Source organism: Carassius auratus, chromosome 42 (genome assembly GCF_003368295.1).
Source record: "Carassius auratus strain Wakin chromosome 42, ASM336829v1, whole genome shotgun sequence".
Lineage (NCBI taxonomy): Eukaryota > Metazoa > Chordata > Actinopteri > Cypriniformes > Cyprinidae > Carassius > Carassius auratus.
The window spans coordinates 10,291,671-10,315,801 of record NC_039284.1 but is presented as its reverse complement, the minus strand read 5'-3'; the positions used below and the strand labels follow the sequence as shown (position 1 = coordinate 10,315,801).

General features: G+C 37.9%; 3 protein-coding genes across 4 annotated transcripts; 2 read left to right on the top strand and 1 right to left on the bottom strand.

The window, feature by feature from the left end:
• The first annotated feature begins 609 nt into the window (after positions 1-609).
• On the top strand, positions 610-7,379 carry vsx2 (visual system homeobox 2). Its single transcript, XM_026229681.1, is given in 6 exon segments — positions 610-1,418; positions 1,796-1,880; positions 2,504-2,627; positions 5,109-5,115; positions 5,118-5,288; positions 6,421-7,379. Coding segments are annotated over 6 exon segments (1,113 nt in total). The 5' UTR covers positions 610-997; the 3' UTR covers positions 6,726-7,379.
• Positions 7,380-10,818: 3,439 nt separating this feature from the next.
• Positions 10,819-17,733, top strand: znf839 (zinc finger protein 839). The gene is made up of 7 exons (XM_026229680.1): positions 10,819-11,902; positions 12,901-13,788; positions 13,876-14,058; positions 14,886-14,978; positions 15,122-15,268; positions 15,346-15,480; positions 16,087-17,733. Exons 2-7 carry the CDS (start codon positions 13,075-13,077, stop codon positions 16,753-16,755), a joined length of 1,941 nt encoding a protein of 646 aa, XP_026085465.1. The 5' UTR covers positions 10,819-11,902; positions 12,901-13,074; the 3' UTR covers positions 16,756-17,733.
• A 3,374-nt stretch (positions 17,734-21,107) lies between these two features.
• On the bottom strand, positions 21,108-23,985 carry LOC113060334 (serine/threonine-protein kinase pim-1-like). Of its 2 annotated transcripts, XM_026229199.1 has the most exons (7): positions 23,511-23,985; positions 23,092-23,292; positions 22,799-22,944; positions 22,275-22,653; positions 22,000-22,176; positions 21,753-21,841; positions 21,108-21,579 (listed from the first exon to the last, which is right to left on the bottom strand). In XM_026229199.1, the coding sequence occupies exons 1-7, from the start codon at positions 23,815-23,817 to the stop codon at positions 21,568-21,570; spliced, it is 1,311 nt and encodes a 436-aa protein (XP_026084984.1). In that variant the 5' UTR covers positions 23,818-23,985; the 3' UTR covers positions 21,108-21,567. The 2 variants fall into 2 exon arrangements, with proteins under 2 accessions (XP_026084984.1, XP_026084983.1); XM_026229198.1 differs by lacking the exon at positions 21,108-21,579 and having other exon boundaries at positions 21,586-21,841.
• Positions 23,986-24,131: the final 146 nt, after the last annotated feature.

Here is a 24,131-nt window from a genome sequence, read left to right as displayed (position 1 = left end):
AAATAAGCATTAGCCACGAGTTTTTTATAATCTCAGAAATCCTAATTTGAATGAGCCATTTATCTTCTCCTTTAGAGCTTTGCACTTATGATCGAAGCCTTTTATTTTAAGGCCAAAAAGTTTGCAAAAGAGGAATATATATAGCGATACAAGAATTGTAAGTCCTCGAATTTTCTATTGCATACGATCTGCTGAATCCTTCAACTTCATCAGGAATTCTTTAAAATATCTAAGAAAAACTATATCAGTGACAAACATTCGATATCATATGATTGAGTTATTTATTAGTTTTATAAAACAGATTTATAAAATCACTACTTTGTAATTTTTATTTATTTATCAATTTTATTTGGTCTGGTGTATCAGGCGATGCTGCCACACTATATATAGGCTATATATATATATATATATATATATATATATATATATATATATATATATATATAATATATATATATATATATATATATATATTCTGCCATTGCTGACGACATGTGATAGATTCCAGATGTCGTTTACTATTTTAGACATTTTCCTTTTATTTTACGATATAGGCTTCACGGGAAAAAAAATAGATTCATATAGCCGTTTATAATCGATCGATAAAGTTTACCATGTTGAAGCCTAAAAACAAACATTTTGGTATCGACGATTATTATTATTAGCATACTTCAATACAGTAAATTTATTTCGAAATTCGAAGTGATCATTTTATTTGCTAATTTCGGTTAAATGTCTGATTAACACATAATTGCAAGCAAAATGTGATGTGAATGACATGACATGATGCATAAAATCAGGCAGAGTAGCATCCTGTATCCTCTGGAATTCTAAATCACTTCCTTGCCGCTGATTGGCTGTTGAGTTTTGACCCTTGTTGGGATGGACCTGTTGGATAAAAGGAGAATTTCTATCGGGATCATGCGTATTGCGCCGTCGATGTCTGTGCACAAGGGACCGAGTCGTATGTGAAGAAGGGGATAGTCTCAAAGGCATCATGACGGGAAAGGATGGGGCTGTTTTGTCGGAAAGTTTGAACAAATCAAAATCAGTGTGTGCCGCTGAGAACAGGGGAAATAACAATCCACATCTGTCAAAGAGCAGCAGCACACATCCACCCAAATGCACGGGCTTCGGCATCCAGGAGATCCTGGGACTAAATAAAGAGCCGTCCTCGGCTCCGCGGAGCACACTGGACTCGTTCCCCGCCGGAGCGCACCTTCTAGCCAGCAGGTCGATGCTCGGGCCAGCTGGAGTTAGTGTTGGGGTCGGGATGGGATTAATTGGGCCTGGAGGTATTCCGTCGTTCTACAGCCAGCCCGCGTTTCTTGAGGTGCTATCAGACGCGCATAACGTCCATCTACAGCCGCTCAACAGGACAGTGAGGCCGCTGGAGACAAACCAGTCTGCAAGCTCAGGTGAAGTTCATGTTTCATCCTATAAGACTACTGATCCAATTTATCAGTTTAGTGCAGGTTTTTTTTTTTCGTAAACCGAAGGCCTTACTCTATTATTGCTTTTTCTGTTCTGTTTCTAAAACCTATTATTTTTTATTATTATTATTATTTTTTTTTTTAGAAATGTGTCGTAAAAAAAGCCTTCAACTTGTTGACTGTTTTAAATCGTATTATTTAGGCCTATGTTGAATTGTAATAATTGTAATTGTGATTATCATCGTCACAACGTCAATTTTGCTTTTAAAATTAAAGGCCTACAGGCTAACTGTTGCAAAACATAAAATATTTCAATGTTTTTACATCAGCCATTTTAAATAACATTTCCCCCGATGTTACAGATTCAGAGGATGTCTCTTCAAGTGAAAGGAAAATATCAAAATCTTCACTGAGCCAGAGCAAGAAGAGAAAAAAGCGACGACACAGGTAACTAACGCTAATAAAATGAATGTTAAATGGCAGTAAAACAACAGTGATCTATATAATTATTTTATTAACCAGCCGAAACAAAAAAAAAAGGAACGAGTAACGATGGTTTGGCAATCATGGCCAGTTTGAAATCAACTGGAAAATAACATTTGAGTAACAGACTAACTGTGAATGCCCAAGATCTGTCCTCTTTTTAAGAGATAACTCGTTTTTTTCGTTAAAACGTAGGTTTTAAAAGGCAGTCAAAATCTGTTTTTCTTTATAATAATAATAATAATAATAATAATAATAATAATAGTAATTTGTATTTCTATGCTATTATATTTTAAGAGGCATTTGGAATAAATTAAATTTATAAACACAGGCCTATGATTTAGCGTTTGACATGTTCAGGTCTAAAAATTAAAAAATAAAATGATATGATAAGAATAAAATGAAAATAATAAAACGAAATGATAGACACGTCTGTATTTATATTTTAAAACCTGAAAGAAAACTTGCCTACTAACCTCGACATTTGCGGATAGTCCCTTTTTTGTAGACTAGTTGTCAAAATATTATTTATGCGTGATGTTTCTAATATTGATTTCCTAATACAACTAAATGTTGTTCTTTTGTAGAACAATATTTACATCTTATCAGCTGGAAGAACTGGAGAAGGCGTTTAACGAGGCTCATTACCCGGATGTGTACGCCAGAGAAATGCTGGCCATGAAAACCGAGCTGCCCGAGGACAGAATACAGGTAGAGAGCTATTTACACTCGCCTTTTGAATTAAATGAGGATATTACATAGCGACAGTGTGCTCTCTTCGACCACTCTTTTTTTATTTATTAAATAAAAAGCCTACACTAATAATTTTCGCTATATGCGCCTGTATTCATTTAACTTTTGTTTTATTTGACTTGTAGGCTATTTGCGGTTTTGATGTAGGACTATAAAGTAAAGTAAAAATAATCTTGGTGTTTCTTTCTTCCTTTTTTTCCCCCTGTATAATTATTTGAATTGCGTTAGCCTTTTCTATATTTTCTTTCATTTTTTCCCCTTTGCTTCATTTCCTGTTTTCACAGCAACATGACTAACTAGGCAGTTATCATTATGTTTTAAATTACCATTTACAATTAAAATGTAGACCAAAAAAAATTGGAAATCGAACAGGACTAATATAGCCGTATAAAAATACAATAAAAGAAATCCATTTTGGGTTGGTATAGCCTCTCTTCTCTAGCTAAATCTAATATGCCAGACGAAAAAACTCATTTCTTTTAGTATGTAAAAATAAAGCACCAGTTGAGGTTTCTCAGATGCCTTCGGTGAACCTGCCTCAGATCAGCTCAGATAGCCTCAGATACATGGACCTACTCAAGAAACGGGCCTCAAAACCTTTCCTCATAGCGCGTGACCCATTAATATTAGCCTACTGTTGATCGTGCCGGAAGTTGGTTTCTCAGAGAACTGACTTTCAGAAAGATCACATGTGCTCTCAGTGGTCAGTGTGGTGATCTGAGGAAATGGCGAAAAAAAGGAAATGGTGAAGTGTCTTGGATTAATTTAGTCGGTTTGTGGGTTAAGGGTTAGTCGGCAGGCTAATTTCAGGTGAAGTGATAGCCTATTTATTTTTCATAGGTAAGCGTATGTTTCTACAAGGTTCGGCTACCAAACGTTCAAATAATAACAAAAGTTTGATCCTACAAGATTGTCATGAAATAGTCTAATAAACTCTGCACGCGAGTTCAGTCGATAAAGCATGACAAATACTTGCACCGTGTATCACTTGATTATAAATGCACATATCCCGTACTATAGTCTTCTTAGATAACAGATGTAGCCTGATATATATAATGGTGCAAAATTACACATTTGCGCTGCGAAGAAACCTAAATAGCGCCTCGAAATTAGCATACCTTTAATATTAAGCTAAAGTAATACTTTGGAATAGCCCTAAATTTAATCCGTTTATAAAAATCCCAAAAACCTTTAACAAAGTCTACTACCATAAAAGTCATTTTACAATTCACTTATCGATCAAGTGGAGCACCCCCCTTGGACAGATAATATCTCATAAACCACAGTTGTGTAACAATTTGCGCTCTGTCTCTCTCTCTCTCTCTCTCTCTCTCTCTCTCTGTGTGTGTGTGTGTGTGTGTGTGTGTGTGTGTGTGTGAGAGAGAGAGAGAGAGAGGCGCTAACGACCTAATCAAGCAATCAAGGCGGAAGAAGATTACTGTGTGACCTGAACCATCCATCTGCTGGCATGCCTTTTAATTTCCTTCTCATTACAGTGCCTCTCGGTGAATAAATAATACGGAATTAAATAAATAATTCTATTTCAATCCAAAGTAAAATTAACATCTAATTTTCTCATCGGAGTGTAATTAGTTAAATGAGAAAAGCTCGCCGTGCTGCAGGGGAAGGGATGTGTCGAGATGAGGGGAGTTCAAATGAAATAACTACATTGAATGTATTAGCACGGGTCAATAGCGCTGCTCTCAGGGGTCCTGCTCGTTTAATTTCCCGTGATATTTGGCCGCCTGTCCACCATCGATTGGGCTCGAAATTAACTTATTTTTCAATCAGCTTGCGCGTGCCCCTGGGGTCGTCTCTCATCGCTGTCTCCCCCCGCTTTCTTTTGAGCGCCCAATAACCAATTTCTCCTCAAAAAGTATCTTGCATGAGATGAGGGCTATGGTCATCTGCATTACCAGAAAGATTGGAAAATGGTTTTGATAATTTCTTATCCAATGTCTGGCCTCTCTGGACCCGGGAGCCCCTCCTCCTCCTGGAGAGCTGCGCTCGCGCCGCGTCATGACACAACTCGACCGCGTGCGTCGCGTCGTTTAGCTCAAATGGACACTATCATGCATGCCTGCTTAAATTCTTCGCTTGATAAAGCTATAACAGTAGCCTACTACATATGGCTCCAATTAGCCAATGAGAGGTGATAGTCCAAGATAGCCTACTCATAAAAATTAGTGTTTTCATGGGCACACATTGAAAAGATGTAAATTACATATTTGTTACTTTACATTTGCAAGTTGAAAGCTGTTTGATTAGCTCAAAACCTGAATGATTATCTTTCTTCAGTGAAATGCACACACACACATACACCAATGTTAGACAGATTGATAGGCCTAGCTTTACTTTTTATCTTTTGAATGTGATTCTGTCCATCTGACTCAGATATCTCAAAGAGACTACATTTAACCATTAATAAATGATATGCAGGTGTGGTTCCAAATCGGAGGGCCAAGTGGAGAAAGCGGGAGAAGTGTTGGGGTCGTAGCAGTGTGATGGCTGAATACGGGCTCTACGGTGCCATGGTGCGTCACTCCATCCCTCTGCCTGAGTCCATACTGAAGTCTGCTAAAGATGGCATCATGGACTCCTGTGCTCCCTGGCTTCTAGGTATGCCAGCATATTAAGACTTTTTGTTTGTATCATAATAAGAATTGATTTAATGATAATTATTATTATTATTTTAAATAACTAATGGACCTTTATTCATCATCATAACTAATGATACAGGTTTTTCTAAATTGAAAATGATATATTTTTAATTGAATTACAAGAACATTTTCATTAAGACTCTTCTCTAAATCTGTTCCGCTCTAATAATTTCGAGAATTGCTTATACTCTAAATATTTAATTTGTCACCCAGCACTGTTCAGTTTCAACAAGTTATACTGTGAGACTTACTTTATGGAGAGTAGATCAGCGTCAAATCTATAAGGTGCAACATTACCTAACCAGTACAAGCTTCTTTTGAATTTAAACATGCTGTAAATTAAGCGTTTTGATTACATTTACAAAAATGTTCTCAGCTGATAATTTAAGGGTTATATTTTTATGCAGCAGACGTCTCACAGAAATTTTTTAAATAACATTTTACCACTTTTTAGAAGCAATTACTTCCTGTATTAAAATAATATAAGAACCAGTAAAAAATAAATACAATAAAAAAGTTTTATAATATAATTAAATTGCTACTTAAATAAATTACTTAATTTTATACTTATTATTTAGTGGTGTTTTATTTATCTGTATTTGTATTTACTTTACTATGGTTATCTTTATTTTTTTGTCTTTTTCTGGCAATTGTTTTGCTCTTACACAAAACAAAAGCTTGTTAGTTTTACTATGGCCCCTCTGAATATGACTGCATTTTTTGTTCTTTAAAATAAAATATTAAATAAATACATAAATCTTTAACCAGTAACATTACACAACTGACTTTTTGTTCTTTAAAATAAAATATTAAATAAATACATAAATCTTTAACCAGTAACATTACACAACTGACTATCACCACATTAGAAATCTGTAAATAAATCGATAAATAACAGTGAATTTACTATGATTAAATTATAATAAAAAAACTATAAAAAAAAAAAGAATATTGCATTTCTTTATTCATCCATTTATTTTTAATGCAGTTTGTTACTAAATCTAAAATCTGTCTCTTGCTGTTTCCAGTTCAAGATGGTTTTCCTACCACCAGCTGCTTTTCTAAACACGAATACCCACCATTCTTTTCAGGGATGCACAAGAAGTCCTTGGAGACTGCTGCAGTCCAATCAAATGAGAAGTCAGATGTCATTCAGAAACCGACCAATCCCAAACCGGATGAGGCTGAGGCTGAGGAAAGGAGGACAGAGTCACCCATGTCCAAAGAGGAACTGAGGGAGAACAGTATTGCTGTTCTCAGGGCAAAAGCACAGGAGCACAGTGCCAAAGTGCTGGGAACGGTTACCTCGGAGAGACTAGAGCACAAAATGGAGACGTCGGTGACAGAGGAGTCCAGCGAACAGTCAGACACAAAAGAAGAGGAAAAAGGTTCTTAGATGATGCACTGTTAATTCTTCCAATCCAAAACATTGGCTTAGTGTGCAAATATCTGTGCTGTTGTCTCTTCCCTTCCTGCACTGTTCCCAGGACAGCACTGGACTTTTAATTGATTCTCAATGTTCCTCTGCATTTTATTTCACTTTAGCAAGGTCAAAACCATTTAGAAATTTGCAGTATTTTGATAGCAGCATCAGTCCATCATGCCAGTGATTAATAGTTTTTTTTCTTTCTTCAAATAAAGGACTTCAAAAATTCTAGCCATAAAAATTCTATCTATAAATATAACACCCCTTTATCATGTTGGCAACCTCCTCGGTGCCATTTGCAAAATTTCTCAATTGAATAAAACCATAAATGTTTGTATATTTATGATCTAGTTTCAGTATAAAGTAATATTGTCATCAGAAATGTATTGGTCAAGAACTCCTACTGAGCTTTGAAATAACAGGACTTAAATGCTTTTCTTTTTTCTTTTGTACAGTACCCGTCTTCAGATTCGCAGTGGTTAAAGTTGTAATAGAGTGTATTGCTGTATATATTGTAAATTAAGATAGCCTGCTACAGTATTGTTTGAACTATACATTGATGTACTGTAGTCTTATGTGCTTTTTTTCGTAACATGTAAAATGCAATACAAATTATTAAAAAAAGATGAACAATGCTAGCCTGTTTTACATCAAGTGTGTTTTAAGTCATAAGCGGAGAACATAAAATACATCAGTTTAATTTGTGTTTAAAGGGATACTCCACCCCAAAATGAAAATTTTGTCATTAATCACTTACTCCCATGTCATTTCAAACCCGTATTAGCTTTGTTCGTCTTCTGAACACAATTTAAGAAATTTTGGATTGAAATCTGGAGGCTTTTGAATGACTGCCAAGTAAGTTACACTGTCAAAGTCCAGAAAAGTATGAAAAGCATTGTCAGAATAGTCCATCTGATATCAGTGTTTCAACCGTAACATTATGAAGCGAAGATAATACTTTTTGTACACAAATAAAACAAAAATAGTGACTTTATTCAACAATTCCTTTGTCAGCAGTCTCCTCTGTGTCTCACCACATCACTCAAACTGTCTACGCTCTTCTGTGTCAGCTGCACCACAATGCTGTGCTGTTCAAACGTGTATTTATGCTTTGATTTGAAAGAAAACAGTGTATCCTTATGGTGCAGCTGACAAATTTTCATTTTGGGGTTGGAGTATCCCTTTAAGGTATCATATGTCATAATATGCTAATAATGCTTTTTAATTAAAAGCCAATTTGCGCTAAAATCTTTCATCTTAAAATCTAAAAATTGGCGGGAAAATTTTTTTTACTCAAAAAAATAACAATGACAAAGAAACAGTTAGTTACACATTGAAATGTTTTGAAAAAAAAATAAAATTCAGAAATAGTATTTTCTTGTGAAAAGTACTCCAATATTTGTTTTCTTTACAACTAATTATTAGTAAAAAAAAAAAAAAAAATATACATATATATATATATATATATATATATATATATATATATATATATATATATATATACATATACACACACACACACACACATAGTTTTTCATTCGGTCTTGAGCCTGAGTAACAATCGTTTGTATGTCGACCACACAGTTGTGTTTCACTGAGTGTAATCCGACACAGTTGAGAGGCCTCAATCTGGGCAGATTAAACAGCAGCAGCGATGCATAACAGACATATGGGAGAGAGCATGAAAACAGCCCTAGATACGGTGCTCTCACTGAGGCTAGTTCTCCTGTAAAACCCTTTATCCTTCATGTATTCATTCATAAAGTCTATATATCTATCTATCTGTCTGTCTGTTTAAAAGCACTGATATTTTGAAAGAATAAGGCCCAGGATTACAATCACTCTTTCTCATATTAGCAGTCTTGAATGCCTCACAATTAAAAAATCCTCACATAACAGGATAGTAAAAAGCATGGTAATTATTTTACATCTGTACATAATTAAAATTAGCCCGTGTTAAACCTAATGAATAAAAATATATAGGTCTCCTTCTGACTAATCTGTAAATTGTGAAATCAATCAGGATTTGTGCTGATTAGAAGCGTCCGAAAGGATGTTGCACGCTCTCTCTATTTCATCTGGGTTGTTGATCCTTTCCATGCCCTTATTATCAAGGCCTGTCGACAGATTATTGATACACGCTGTTAATTCAATCCTAATTTAATTTACTTAGTGTCTGTGTAATTAATTAGTTGACATCTGGGGTGATAAGGCTAGGCTTGCGAAGCAACAGAATATCTCTATCTTCATCCCTGACATCTCTGTCACCCAGTGATCCTGTCAGGCATATTAGCCTTTTACATTTCCCTGTATTTAATCTAGACATGGTTTAATAAATAAAATGTTGTAAAAAAAAAACTCAAATGGATTCCCTGCTTGTATACCATTAAGCATGTTTTAATCAACACTCATTCACTCAACACTCATTATTCAGACGTTTTGTTTTTATCTTTAGTAAGACTTGCCCAAGCTGTTTGTGACGGTTACCAGTTTCTTTATTTCAGATTTATCAAAGCTCAGGTTTCAGGCACTCTCACTAAGAGGAATCCCGAATTACTTTCTAATCCCACAATGTCACTAATGGTGGCCATTAGAGGCCTGACTGAGGGATGAACCGGACTGTATCTGTGATATGAAGATTACCAGAGATGAGATCATTTATCTTAGTGGTAAATCCATGCTGCCTTTAGAGTGATTTCTTAATCAGATTGTGATGATCACTGACTAAGCTGCTGTGCCGTTAAGTAACGTAGGTAATTAAAATATCTGAAATATGGTGTAAAATGAGGAAGGATATTCACTTTGATAGTATGCATGTAAAATACATCAGTCATATATTTGAAATCAATAAAAATATTTGAATTATTAATTGATTTCGGCATTCTTTCTTTTCAGCATGGCTCAATGACTTCATTTTATATTTTAATGTAAATTCTAAATGATATATATATATATATATATATATATATATATATATATATATATATATATATATATATATATATATATATATAATCTATAATTTGGCTATATCATTTAATAATGCCATTTTTATAGGGATTACACATGCCATGACAAATAAATAAATATTACTTTTCATTTATATTATTTGACAACTCTCTTAGAATTTTAAATACACTGATACTTTTAGTTTTGTTTACATTGATCAGAACATTGCTGACATTCTAAACTCTTCATGCTTTACAATTTACCGTCTAATTCTGTTTCATCTGTTTAATTAAAATAATTGTAATAATGTGATAAGTAAGATTCAGTTCGTTTTATTGATGTAGCAGTATGTTAAAAACGAGACCGTGAAATGTGGATTGAGGAAGGTAAAGTGGTCTCTTCCTGCCCCCTGCTGGACATTTGCTGTAATTTATAGGTAATTTACTAGAAAACAATTTGGTTAATAAACACATCGATACATTGGTGTTTACTTATTAATAAATAAATCAATTTCTGGAGGATTGTGTAGGTTTTTAAGTTTTTCAGTTTGCATGAATTAACTTTAAAATGTTAACAGTTTATTTGTTCACTAACAATAGCCAACAGTGTTATAGGCATCACAAGAGAATTCAGTCCTTTTTTTCTTCGAAAAATCAATAAAAATTTCAGCTGATCTCAAATTCTATCTATCTAAAAGCACTGATATTTTGAATGAAAAAAAGACCTAGAATGACAATAATTGTTAATCTGAAATGCGTAAAATACACACCATTCAAAGAAAGAATTATGCAAATGTTTTCGTACATGATATATTATGAAATGTTAAAAGTGATAGGAATTACCCAGAAAATGTTTTTTTTTTTATTTTACTCAAATGTGTCCCAAAATGCAGTAATCAACTCAACCTGTTTCTACATCAGTGTATATATCATTTTTATATCATAATGAACGTTAAAACCAAATAAAATAACATTTTCCTTGAGGAGGGTGTTCATAGCTTAAATTATTATGAATAGTTCCCCATGGAAAGGCAGCAGAACAGTACGGACCTTCTTTTACTGTCTATGTACGGACCCAAAGACACGAGAGAACGGGCGCGCTAAAAGCGGAAGTGACGTATTTTGTTGTTACCCATCCTCCGCGCTACAGTTATTGGTGGCATGGACGGGAAAACTAATTGCTTGGCTACCGTTACCTTAGTGAGCGTGTCTCGATTATAACAGTTTTCCACATTTGAAATGTTTTTGGCTGGGCTTTGAATCAATATAGCCAATATTACTCCCATCATCATTAATCATCTGCAAGCAAACGGCTGCTTCTCGCGCTCTTGTGAGGACTCCTACGTCATTTAGCAAGTTTTGCTTCTCTAAACAAAATGGCGGACAATGAAGACGATATTAATTCAGCGTCCAAATCTGCTGCAACGACTATGGAAAACGTCGATGCGAGCGGATCTCAGCCGCAGCCCGAGACGACACAAACTGCAGCCGAAGCTGGAAATCATCAAGAAGACGCGAGCAAGCCCGCAGAAGGGGGCGTCGATCAAGGCCTCGCCGAGTTAATGCACAGCGAGACCGCGGTGGGATGTCGGAGCTCTGAACGGTAACGTTACCGTAACTCAGGAGGTGATCGGGCAGATCGTGGGCGGTGAGGTGATAACCGACCCGAATATCATCACGTCTTACGTCCAGGCCTCTGCTGAGGCAGGTGTGACTGCTGAATGCACCACTGTAAGCGGGGAAGTCTTAAACGCTCTCGCGCCGACGACCACCATCATTTACGTTCAGCCAGACGGCAGCTTCGTGGAGAGCTCGGGGCTATCGGCCGAGGAACAGCAGCAGTTAATCGAGCAGTTAACAGAACAACAGTTAGTCCATGTGGCAGGTACTGAGACAGCAGTGAAACCATCCACTTCTCCTATCGTCGACGTGCAGCAGGTGATAGTGAGTAAAGCACAGGTAATTGCCCAGGCCGAGCCGGCTGCGACACATACAACGACCCCAAAGATATTGCAGAGACCTGTCACGACGCAGACGACGTCCTACATCGCGCTGGACTCCAGTAACTTGCAGTTGGCGACAGCGATCGCGCCGCGGCCCGTCAGTGTCGCGCAGAACGCGTCGCAGCAGCTGCAGAGCGTCGCCAAACAGATCGCGCTGCAGCAGTCGCACAACGGAGCGCACGCGACCGCGCAGAAGGTACCGTGGGGTCTTTCATTACTTGTAGAAACTGTATTAACTTACCAGAAAATAGTTTTTTTTTTACAGTGTAGAATGGGAATGTAAGTACTTTCTCTTGTTTTTTCCCCCACCTACTTCATGCATAACTGATTAACAAGCATTTCCCTCATTTTCCTTTCCTTCTGTACTTTTTTTCTTTTCCTTCCTTATGTACTTCCTTTTTTCTGCAGAAACTTCCTTCTGTATGCACTTCCTTTTCCCACATGTATTTCCTTCTCTGCTTCATCCCTCCCTTCCGTGCATATCTCCTTCTGTATGTCCCTCTGTACATTCTTTCGTCCACAAGTATATCCTTCTCTACTTTCCTGCTGTACATACTTCCCTTCTTCCACACAAAGTTCCTTCTGTATTTTGTTTTGTGCGTTTCTTCCACAAATAAGTCCTTTTGTACTTAATTTCTTCTGCACAGATTTCCTCCCATACATCCTCCTTTCTTCCATAAATATTTCCATCTGTTCTGAACAGATTTCCTTCCACAAGATCTGTTGAACACTTCTGTAAATACTTCCTTCTGTACTCCCATTTTACCATGTGTATTTCTTTATTTACTTTTTTCGGCATTTCCTTCCTTCTAACTTCCTTCCTCCCTTCCTTTTGTACTTACTATCTTCTGCACAGATTACCTTTCCGTCATCCTTCTGTATATTTTATTCCCACAAGCATTTCATTCTGTACTTCCTTTCTCCCACACAAATATCTTTATTTTTCTTTCTTAATTGTGCATTTCATAAAGAAATTGTTAAAAGAAATGGTCAAGTACTTTAGATCACATGTTAATTTCTGATTTCACTGATTTCTCAAGCAAGTTTTGTAAAAGAAACCAGTCCTTTTTATTTTACAGTAGTATAGTATAAGTAGTGTCCCGCATGCATTCAGTCAGATATTCTGTGTAAGCAAATTGTTTACCCATTTATCTCCAAAGTTCATGTTGTTTTTCCACACCTTGAATTATTTAGGTAGCTGAGCCCATCCAGATTCAAGTTCAGGCACCTCTGAAGCAAGACAATAAACAACGGCAGACGACTCCAATAACAATTTTACAGCCGCAGAATCTGTCAGCCAGTCAGCCGCTGGTGAAGGTTTCAACCGTAGGAACACTGAGCAGCCCACAGATCTTCCACATCACCCCTATGCCTGGACAGCAGCAGTATTTCTTACAGAACACAAGCGATCCTCCAATTCAGCTTCTCCTTCAGAAACCAGCTCCTGTTGTTAGCACCATTTCTGTCCCCATTAGTAAGGTACACGTCCCGGCACCTGCCACGGTCAAGAGTCCACCAGCCAAACCAACTGTTCCTACCCCAAAGATCCTAGTGCCGTCTCCGATTCTTTCATCTTCTCCAGCCAAGGTAACAATTCCCTCCAAAGTCATACCTGTGGAAACAAAAACCGCAACTCAATCTGTGGAAAAAACCACACAAAAAGTTAAAAATCGCCAGAAGAAACCTCCGAAAATCCAGACCCGATCTGGTCGGGTGTCCAGACCACCGAAGTACAAGGTGAAAGACTACAAGTTTATTAAGAACGAGGACTTGGCAGAAAGCCACCAGTCTGATTCAGATGACTACTCCGAGATAAGTGTGGAGGATGAGGATGGAGAGGAAGGCAAGAAGAAGTCCTCAGATGTGACTCTCAACCTCCGCGACAAAGCATTTAAATGTGATACCTGTGAGAAGTCGTACATCGGCGTCGCCGGTTTGAACAGACACTATAAGCTAAATCCCACACATGACAAGAACCCGACCCCGACTCAAGCAGAAGACCTCTCCAAAACTAGAGACGAACAGCCTTCAGGAACAGAAGTCACCGACACTAGTCAAGTGAAAACACTCAGTACTCAAAAAGTAAGAGGATTTGTTTGGATTGCTTGATATTAGGGGTCTCAGATCGTGAAATTGATTGATCAGATAATTGCATATCAAATATTTCAGGTTCAAGAAATTGGGAAGGTAGAACCCAGGAGACCTGGGAGGCCCAGGGGACCAGGACGGCCTGGTCTTCCTAGGAGGCCTGGGCGGCCACCTAAAAGAGGACGACCAGGAAGGCCACCCAAGTACCCCAGAGGAATGACCTTGGAGGAGCAAGCACAAAGACAGAGGAACCGACTAAAAGAAGTAAGATCTGGTTTGCTGTACATCTGCGTGCTGAGTATGTGTACTTTGAATGCCAAAGGGGGCTTTTTGTGTTTTATTACCATATATATTTGTTGCTTCACATCATGAAACTGCTGGGTACACTGCTGGGGTGGGTGATGTAAGCATAATGTTATAACAGTACTCTTAAACAGTACAGTACTCTGTGGAATAAAAAAAAAAAAAAAGAGGCTTCTGTTTTGCATTTTTGGATTATTCATGACAAGTTATGTTCCCAGTCTGAAAGAAAAGTTGAATTATGAAAATGTACTTAAATGTTATGATGTGTGAAAGACCATTCACACCAAGATCTATCTGAATATTATTAGTTTGATTCTGATTGGCTGTCAATATTTTTATTGTTCATCAGTTGGAAAAAAAATGATTCGGAGTCGTTATTGTTGTGATGTGGACATCCCTATCCACCTTTTTCCTGATTTAAAAATGGGCGTCGCCATTTGTAAATTCTATGGGTAAAGCTTCCAGTATCAATAGTGTCCAGCTATTTTTAGCTGTACAAAACAGTTCATTTTGCTGCTTGATATTGACAATTGATGTGTCCTATTATATTATTTTAATCTGTTATCTTAATTAAGAACACAATGGTTTGAACTGCAAACAGTTTTACTGTTTACTGAATGTTATTCTCCTCGTTATTTACGGCTAATGAAACGGAAGTCTCACCCATAGACTTACTTCTGCATTGAGGAAAAAGGTGGATATTTATAGTATTAGAGTAATAAAGTATTAATGAGTTTTAAAACGTCCTAGTTGATTTTGTTTTACCTTTTTTTTTCATCTTTCTTCAGTTTATTAAACAATATGATGATGAAGATCTCATGGAGATCGTGCTTCCACGTCTGGCCAGAGTCATGACTGTATGGGAGTTTGTGCTGATGAAGGTAAGTTTAGACGTTCTGAAACATGGGATAGATTGTTTTAATTTTGGTGGTGGTCTGGTGGTGTCCATTTCTCTGTAAACTAGCATGTTATTCCATGTATTGTAAGCATTTCATGCAAGCTTGCAGTATGCTTTTCTCTACAGGTGGAAAAGGGTTACCCATCAAAGCAACAGTTCCCGAGCGTGTACCATGAATTTGAACAACTACACAGCGAGGTGAAGAAGATGGCCCTGGAATATTTGCACACTTCACCAGCCTCCCGTCCGGCTATAGAGGTTAACAACATGGGAGTACGTATCGCAAGACATTTAGCCACAGCAGCTTTCTGCTCAAACATTAGTACCATACAAATATTCTGTCATTCCAGGTTTTACAATCCTTGGGTATAACCGATCCCAATGCACTAAAACTCCTGACTTCCTCTGAAGGACAACATAGTCAAAAGACAAATCAAGCAGAGCCACGAGCAAATCAGACCACCAAGAGCCTACGGAGTATCGAGGTACATTCTGTGCAAAAATCATTCCAGTGCAGACTCCTTTATGCAAGTGTACATAGCACACATTGCTCAGCTGCAGTTTCCGAATTATTCACTTCTGTCTAATAACTAGTCATTTAATTCAGGGAGTTTGAAACCTTTTGATGGCCTGCCTGAACCTCCAGAAATCATTTTAATATGCTGATTTGGTGCTCAGGAAACATTTTCTCTTATTATCAGTGTTGAAAATCATTGTGCTGCTTGATATTTTTGTGGAAACTGATTGTTTGATGAATTGAAAGTTTAAAAGAACAGCATTTATTTAAATAGAAATAATTTGTTACATTAACGTTTGCAACTGTACTGTTACTTTTGATCAATTTAATGTGTCCTTGTTGAACAAAAAGTATTAATTTATGTATTTTTGAGTTAACCTCGAAAACTCTTGAGTTAGTAGACACTTTTATATATATTTTTTCTTGATTTGTTCCTCCTGCAAACGTTAATTTACCTAGATCCATATTATCACCATTCCACTTTGAGCTGTTCTGGACTACCTGTCATAGTTTTATGTGAATTAAACGGTTTACTGTGTATAGTAATAATTTTTCCTCTTTATGTTGTTCTTAGAATGCCAAAATGTTGCCTCCTGCAAAACGGTTCAAAATAGAAAACTGCAATGAAGAAACCAACGGCTATCAAGTTAATCAGAATGGTATCCAGAAGGACGAGAGTGTTGATGGCTCTATGCTGCGGAAGCCTCAGGTGGTGCTGACCAGACTGGAGGACTTGACTTCTGTAGATCTAACCTCGGAGGACGCTACCCAGAGCACTGAAAGCACCGTCCCAGAGAGGACAGAGGAAGAGCCTATGGAGACTGAAGTGTCGTCTTCAGATTCTGATGCCACAAAAACAGTAGAAGACCCAGAGCTCTCCAAGGTTCTGAACAGCAGCGTCGTCGTGGACATCGTGGATCAAATGGAACAGTTGGAACAAGCTCTGAGCACAGACTCCGAGTTTAAGACCTCGCAAGAAGCTACTCAACAAGAGGTTCAAGACAGCCAGACCGACGACGCTCTCGAAGACCCCGAGGCCAGTCAGGTGGTGCAGCAAGAATCTCCATTTATTATCCAGACAGCAGAGGGGCTCGTCATGCAGAGCGCAGAAGAGTTAGCCGCCAAAGGCATCGTCATCGTCAATGGGCCCGATGGAACCATGATGCACATCGAGGCACCTGAAGGCGTTCCCTTAGAGACCGTTCATGCCCTGCTAGGCATTGAAACCGAAAGAAAGACTTAACGGAGTCAGATCTTCACGTCCTGTTTTTGTCCATTATTCACACCGTACATACGTTCTGTCAGTGTAATGGTGTTTTTTCAATGAACTTTTATTGCATTCTTTGTAAATTTGTATAAAAACAGTATTATTATATATTAGTGGGTTTTTTTTTTTGTTTATACAAAAAGAAGTCATTGTTCATTTCAAATTTTAGAGAAGGTTCGCTTATGTTGGAAAATCTTAACTATTGGTTTCAGCGTCCGTGACTATGTAGCTGCGTGTTACATGTCTCAAGAGGAAAGTGATGACGTCACACTAAATTGTGGAGGGAATCCAGTGTTTTTCATTCTGGAAACTGATTCTTTCACAGCATGCACAGATGGGAGGAAAGAAAATAGTATCTGCCAAAACTAAGTTATGGACTCCAGCAAGGTTCAGTAAAGCTGTGGTAAGATTTTTGTCAAACTGTGTCCACTTAGTTGGCCATCCAGTGAAATCTGTATATAACCGTTCCTTTATGTTAGCAAGCCAGGCTGTAGTTCTAATACAGTTTAAATTGGTTACCCCATGAGATTTCATTTATTCAGACACGTTTGTTTGTTTATTTGTTTGAAAACTAACCCTTATCTTAAGGCTGAAATTGGTTGATCCCTAGAGGTCTGATCCAAAAACATGATATTTTGAGTTGTCTTGTACATAGGGGATGTTTCGGTTTTGATAACTGGCCACTCCAAGCTGTAAGAAAACGCTCTAGATTTGTAAAACAAACTGAGAAAACACGAGGTGCTTATAATCTTAGCCTGCAGCCTCAGATGTTCATTGTTTCTGTTATTTAGTAGTCTGTCTAGTGCAAAAGTCATTTGGAAAGTTGTTGCACTATTTTATTACTTTTTATATATTATCTGGTTTACTGTGTTTTTGAAACATCTCAGCATTTTTAATACAAAGGGACATGTTCGTATATGACATTAAAACATTTGAGTGAGTTTATGGAGTTAAGACTTTGTATGGTACAGATTGCTTTCAAGGCAGTAATACAGTACAAAAAAAGTATATTTTCAAGAAATAAATCTGAAGGTTAAACATTACATCAAAGCTATATAGATGTCATGATATGCTGTTTACATCGTCCTCATGCATAGACTCAAGACTGAATCACAAAGGTCTGTGACTTGTTTCCAATGGCAAACTCTCTAGTAGCTGTTTTCCAGTATCCTCAGTGTAGAGTTGATACAGCCATAATGACCAGTAGACCGTGGAAAGTTGAGCATTAGCCGTGTGGGCCAATTCTTGCAGTATAGACTTCTTCAGTGCCAACTTTTGCCTGTATGACTCGTAAAGCTTGGAAGATACTTCAACTGTCACGAAGGGGACAAAAAACAAGGGTCAATAACACTGCATGAGTGATTATGGGACATTGACATTTAAGTGTTTGAAAATGAGATTATATAGAGCTTTCATGTATTTCAGGTACCAGTCTTTTTAAATAATATATAATTATACATATTATGATTGTCATACATATAAAAACTTGCAGAACATATACACACCCTTAGACAATCCATGATGCAGATTAGGGCTGGGCGATATGGAGCAAAAAATATATCTCGATATATTTTGCTATATCTCGATATACGATATATATCTCGATATCTTTACAGGAAAAATAACCCACAAAAAACTACTTCAAAAACAAATATGGCAAATATTACATGTTAAGGGGCCTATGAAACATTTTATTTTTTTCTTCACCATATGTTTTATTGTTACCTAATTCTGTGTTTTAGCATGTGCAATTATTTAAATGCATAAAAACAACTTAATTAGTTAAAAACAATTCTTAAAATAGCCTTATGTGAAATGTTTTTTTCCCTTCAGAAATTCTGTGTATTTACATTTTTCTGATTATCAAATGAAGGCATAAAACATTCATTTAATTTATCTTTTAATTATTAAACTTTATTTTTTGGTAAACAAAGGGGATTTACTATTAAAAATAAAACATGGGAGAAATGTTGTGTGATTATTCCTTATAAAATTATGTTCGTTTCATTTTAATAGTAGTAGTAGTGGGCTATCTACATTCTGCTGTACAATAGTAATAGATTTCTGTCAAATACTTTTATTTTGACGGGTTTACCTTCACAGTTCTGTGTATGTGATACCACAGTCTATGATGTGATATGAGCTAGTCTTACTCAAATCAAACGGTCAGAAGCTCATGAAGTGACTCTCAGTGCAGTTCTGGAGATGTTCCTCATGTGTTCACGTCTTTATTTAGAGAGAGGAAAGACAATGAAATCAGCGCGAGCGTTATGCGAGCTTCCGTGTTTAATGAATGAAGACGCGCTTCTGCTCCATTCGTTGACACAGACACGCAGAACATGCAGGATTCATATTTAAATAGACTTTTCCGGGTTAATATTTGCAGATATTAGTCCATTTCGCGATTTGATGTAAGTGCATGACCGACTTTTGATTAATTCATTTAAAATTTGACCAATTCCGTGACATTCCGCGTTAAACTGTAAATTCCATTTTTATGACTGGATTCCGTGATTCCGTCCGCGTTTCATTGGGCCCTACAGTAGACATCTGCCTGCCGTTCGCCATATAATGGAGCCAGTTGTCTTTTTTTTTTTTTTTTTTGACTAGTTCTCTACACGCGAGGTGAGAGGGGACAAAAGCAAGGAGGCGGGGGGCGAGCGAGCGGGGGCGAGCACAGCACAGGGAAGGCAAACAAGCAAAGTGGCGGAATCAGAATATAAACAATATATCGATATATACGATATGTCAAAATCCATATCGTGTTTAAAAAATATCTCGATATATTTTAAATATCGAGATATCGCCCACCCCTAATGCAGATGAGTTGGTTCTTTATCAGAACAGATTTGGAGAAATTTAGCTTTACATCACTTGTTCACCAGTGCATCCTCTGAATTCCAATCTGATCCTCAGTGAATGGGTGCCGTCAGAATAAGCATTTGAACAGCTGATAAAAACATCACAAAGAATCCACACATCCATCCACTCCAGTCGATAAATCATTGTCTTGTGAAGTGGAAAAATGTTTCATCAGCTGTCTGGATTCTCATTCTGACGGTATCCATTCAGAGCACCTATTGGTGAGCAAATTATGCCAAATTTTCCCAAATATGTTATGAAGAAACAAAATAATTTACTTCTTGGGTGGCCTTTTTGTCATTTTTGGGGTAACTATTCCTTTAAGGGTTTGCATATGCAAAGACTAACTGCTTCACACTAAATTTGTGTGTGTGTGTGTGTGTATATATATATATATAGAATATAGTGTACAGATTTTCACATCTGTCCTGTTTTAACTTCTGGAGAACGACCTCCTGAAATGCTCTGGTCTGTAATGAGTAGTGTTGCTCAGCTCGTCTCTACAGAATCTCCATCAGCTGATCAAGAGCATTAAGATTGAGTGAAATACATGTCCACTAGACCCTTAGAGGGGGTGTACTCATTTATACTGTGCACTGTATGTGTGTGTGTGTATATGTATGTGTATATATATATATATATATATATATATATATATACACACACACACACACACATACACACACACATTTATAAGTATACCAACATATGACCCATCTGCAAATTTTAAATCTGTATAATTGTCATTATTGCATTTTTTACATATTTTGTTCATCACATTGAATTGATCTTTTTAAAATGTTAATTATTAATGGGTACAGTACTAATATTAGTTGTTTATTAGTATTAGGCACTAATCCAAAGCATCAGAGAATCTGTTTGTCTGGTCACATTCAGCCCAGCAGCCATTTACACTTGTGTCTACAATCAAGACATTTACTTCATAAAAGCTATTTACTCTGCAGACCTTTATACTTCCTGACAAAGGTCCATTGCTTGTTGTTTTCTTGCAGTCTCTTTCTTTTTATCTACATTTCTCTAAAATTAAAATGTGCATAAATCTACATATATTAATGCCCTGTATTAAGATTGAGACATTCTCCCTCATTTAAAATGGATCTTTGCTGTTTATTTTTTTAAAGTGGCAATATTACATAAAACAGTTTGTTGTAGTTTCTTATAGCTGGCAATACCATGACTTAGGTAACCTTGAGCAAGGCATTGAACCCCTAACTCCTCCCTGGACGCTGCAGCATAAATGGCTGCCCACTGCTCCAGGTGTGTGTTCACTGTGTGTGTGTTCACTGCTGTGTGTGTGCACTTTGGATGGGTTAAATGCAGAGCACAAATTCTGAGTATGGGTCACCATACTTTGCTGAAAGTCAAGTCACTCACTCACTTAGTTTTGGGAGTTTTGTTCTCCCCCAAAGGCCATTTTTATTTCTTTGATGCTGTCTGCAGCCAAATGACATGCTGATACCTTTGGTATAGGTTGAGAGGGGAGCTCTGGAGCAGTTCTGGATATCACACAACTAAAAGTTGTTATCGTGACAGTCCTATGGAATGCCTTTACTGTGACTTCTGGAGGGTCCCTGACAGGATGTTTGGAAACCGGTTTCTCGTGGCAGGAACTTTTGGAGCATCAATGTGAGGGACCTCTGGGACCAGTGAAGCTGTGCAAAGAACATCCTGAGACTTTCATCCTCTGTGGGGCCTTGCAAAAACTTCCACCTCAAGCCAAAGAGGCAGATGCAACAAAGGCTTGCAAGGCCTGCAAGACGCTTAGGCTGGAGGGATGGAGGGTCTAACTTTACTAAACCTAAACTATGAACAGTACACATCCCTAGGCAAGTAGTTCTGCAAGGTGAAAAAACTACAACTGCAAGCCGAGGTGCCAGACGCAGGACTGCAGGACTTTTCCATGACTTATAGGGGGACCTGAAACAGAATGTATGAGAAACTGACTATATTGTTGCAGCAGGTACTGAATAGTAACCAAAAGGAAGCGGATGTCCATATTGAGAGAATCAAACCAAACCAACAAACAGGCGAAAAATAAACAAACGACCATGTGTCAATATATACATTTGAGCTTATCTTAGACTTAGTACCTCAAACCAGTCATGAAACAGCATCTCCTCCAAAAGAAGCCTCTGTTCTGGGTTGCTCTTCAGGCAACCTCGAATAAAACGGCAGCATTCTGTACAGAAACATATATTACCTTCAACTTCACACCTGCTTTCTAAACTCAGAACAATTCCTGCCATGTCCATTAGGGCATCTTTTATGAAGACTGTTTTTCTGTTTTATATGATTAAGAATGTCAGTTGTCCTTCTTTGCTGTAATGAAGTTCTCACCGTCTGAGAAGCCCGGCTGGAACCACACATCAGCGTCCATCAAGCTGATATCGCTGCTGTCCGGGAAAAGGCTGGTGATCATGGCAAACAGCAGCACGCCCAGCGACCACACTGTTGCCTCCTTCCCGTGGTACTCACCCTTCTCGAAGTACTCGGGAGGGCAGTACATCGCTGTCCCTGAAGGCAAGAGTTTGTCAGACATTACTCTGAAATGGCATTCATTAAGACACTGTTTAACTGGTCACAAGAGTCTAAGTCCCAAAGGTAATACATACCAGAGTAGGTTTTGTAAGAAGAGCTTTTCAGGAGGTCCCCGCACCCGAAATCGATCAATTTGACCTCCAGGGTCTCCGTGTTGACGAGGAGATTTGGCATTTTGATGTCCCGATGGAACACCCCCCGGGAACAGCACACGACAGCAGCATCAATCGCCTGCCACATGAAATGACGCGCTAACTCCTCACTAAAGAGGTGGCCATTATACTCCCAGAAAATTTGCATGTCGACACAGGGTGAGGGCCGCTCTAGGACCATGATATACTGGTCTGGATGGTCCTGCCAGTCCAGCAACTCTATGATTTGGCTACAGCTGGGGCCTTGATTGGCCATGATTGTCAGGGCCACCTCAAGAGGAACCGGACTGGGATGATCAGGCTAGAAGAAGGACAGTTTTGATGATGGTTAGATGGAAGTGGTTTCTCAAATAAGGATTTAGTCTATTAAAATATTCGTGCTTTAAGACGTTGTAAATGCAAACAGTGACTAAGTAAAGATGACACAGGGAGCACAGTCTACTTACAAGGCTAATGTATGGCATATTCTCTGTCTTGGCTGCAAGTTTCACAGCCACCGAAAGGCCGTCCTTGTACCGGGTCCCCTCAAAGACGGAGCCGAATCCTCCTTCCCCCATCTTCTTGCCGATATCATATTTCCAGCAAATGTGGTCTATTAAAACATAACTAGTTATTTTTTATCTTTTATTATTTGATAAAGAAGTGGTCTGCAGTGACATCATGCTAGACTTAATGTAAAACTATTGTAACATGGCTTGTAATTATCATATAACTATTGTTCTTTTGACAGTACACTCACCCTGGATCCGCGTGATCTCATTACAGTCCAGCTCTCTCAGCAGTTGTGACACACTCTCACCTTCTGACAGAGTAACTGGACTGTCCTGATCTTCCATTAGCTGGTCCTCAGCACTTATGTAGTCTTCAGGACGACTGGAAGAAGCCTCCTGATGATCATTGTCCTCTACAGTACAGATGATGTCCTGTAGAGAAGTCTGATCTAAAGAGAGGAATATCAACCAAATAATATAAAACTGCTATTTCATACTCATATTAATTCTTCATTTAGGGGTACTTTTGACTAGTTTGGAACTAGTCTTTACATTATTTAATCTATATTAAGGACAAATAAAGTATAGAAAGCAGAGTTTTTGTAACTTTTAGTGGGTAGTGTGTTTTTTAATATTATGTGTAAACAGTTAAGAGCATGTCATTTACCATCAGAACACCTAATGGACGGTCCGGAGTCAGCGTCCTGGTCCACCTCACCCTGCTCATCCTGAGCTCCGGTGGATTTGGGGTGAGACAAACAACATAAAAGAGAGGGGAACCTCCTGTTTTTCTTTGTTTTCTCTCGCCCTTTCTCCTGCCGTCCCTCACCGGTTCCCGCAGGCGTCTCATCAGGACGAGGACGGATCTTCGCCTTGTGTTTGGTGGATGTAACTGATGTACGGGGATTGACCTCATGCACACACTCATCACCTCCTTCCTCCACCTTTTCTCTTCGAGAAAGTCGCTGTCCCATATTTAGCAGACGATAAAAACTCTATCAACAACTTTTAACACCGTTAATGATAACTACTCCTTGCTCGCCACAAACTGAGCAGGTGAGTTTCAAGTCTTTATAGTCCTGTGCTACATTCTAAAACTCTTTGAATTCTTTTATGATGTCACACTGAGCTGAGAGGCTCACAGAAATTCTAACACAGTTTAAACAATAATAATAAAAAAGTATCTAATAAATACATTTCAGGATATTTTGCACCATATTTCTTATCTACTGTTTACCTATTTTATTAATAAATATTTATGAGGTTATAAAAAGTAGAAAATTGTATT

Excerpts from the sequence above, each read along its gene's own strand:
- znf839 (XM_026229680.1), top strand. The coding sequence starts at position 13,075 with ATGCCTGGACAGCAGCAGTATTTCTTACAGAACACAAGCGATCCTCCA. Across the intron at positions 13,789-13,875 it reads AAACACTCAGTACTCAAAAA|GTTCAAGAAATTGGGAAGGT; the intron begins GTAAGAGGATTT and ends CAAATATTTCAG. Across the intron at positions 14,059-14,885 it reads AGAGGAACCGACTAAAAGAA|TTTATTAAACAATATGATGA; the intron begins GTAAGATCTGGT and ends ATCTTTCTTCAG.
- LOC113060334 (XM_026229198.1), bottom strand. The coding sequence starts at position 23,817 with ATGGGACAGCGACTTTCTCGAAGAGAAAAGGTGGAGGAAGGAGGTGAT. Across the intron at positions 22,654-22,798 it reads ATATGCCATACATTAGCCTT|CCTGATCATCCCAGTCCGGT; the intron begins GTAAGTAGACTG and ends TCCTTCTTCTAG. Across the intron at positions 21,842-21,999 it reads CCAGCCGGGCTTCTCAGACG|AATGCTGCCGTTTTATTCGA; the intron begins GTGAGAACTTCA and ends GTTTCTGTACAG.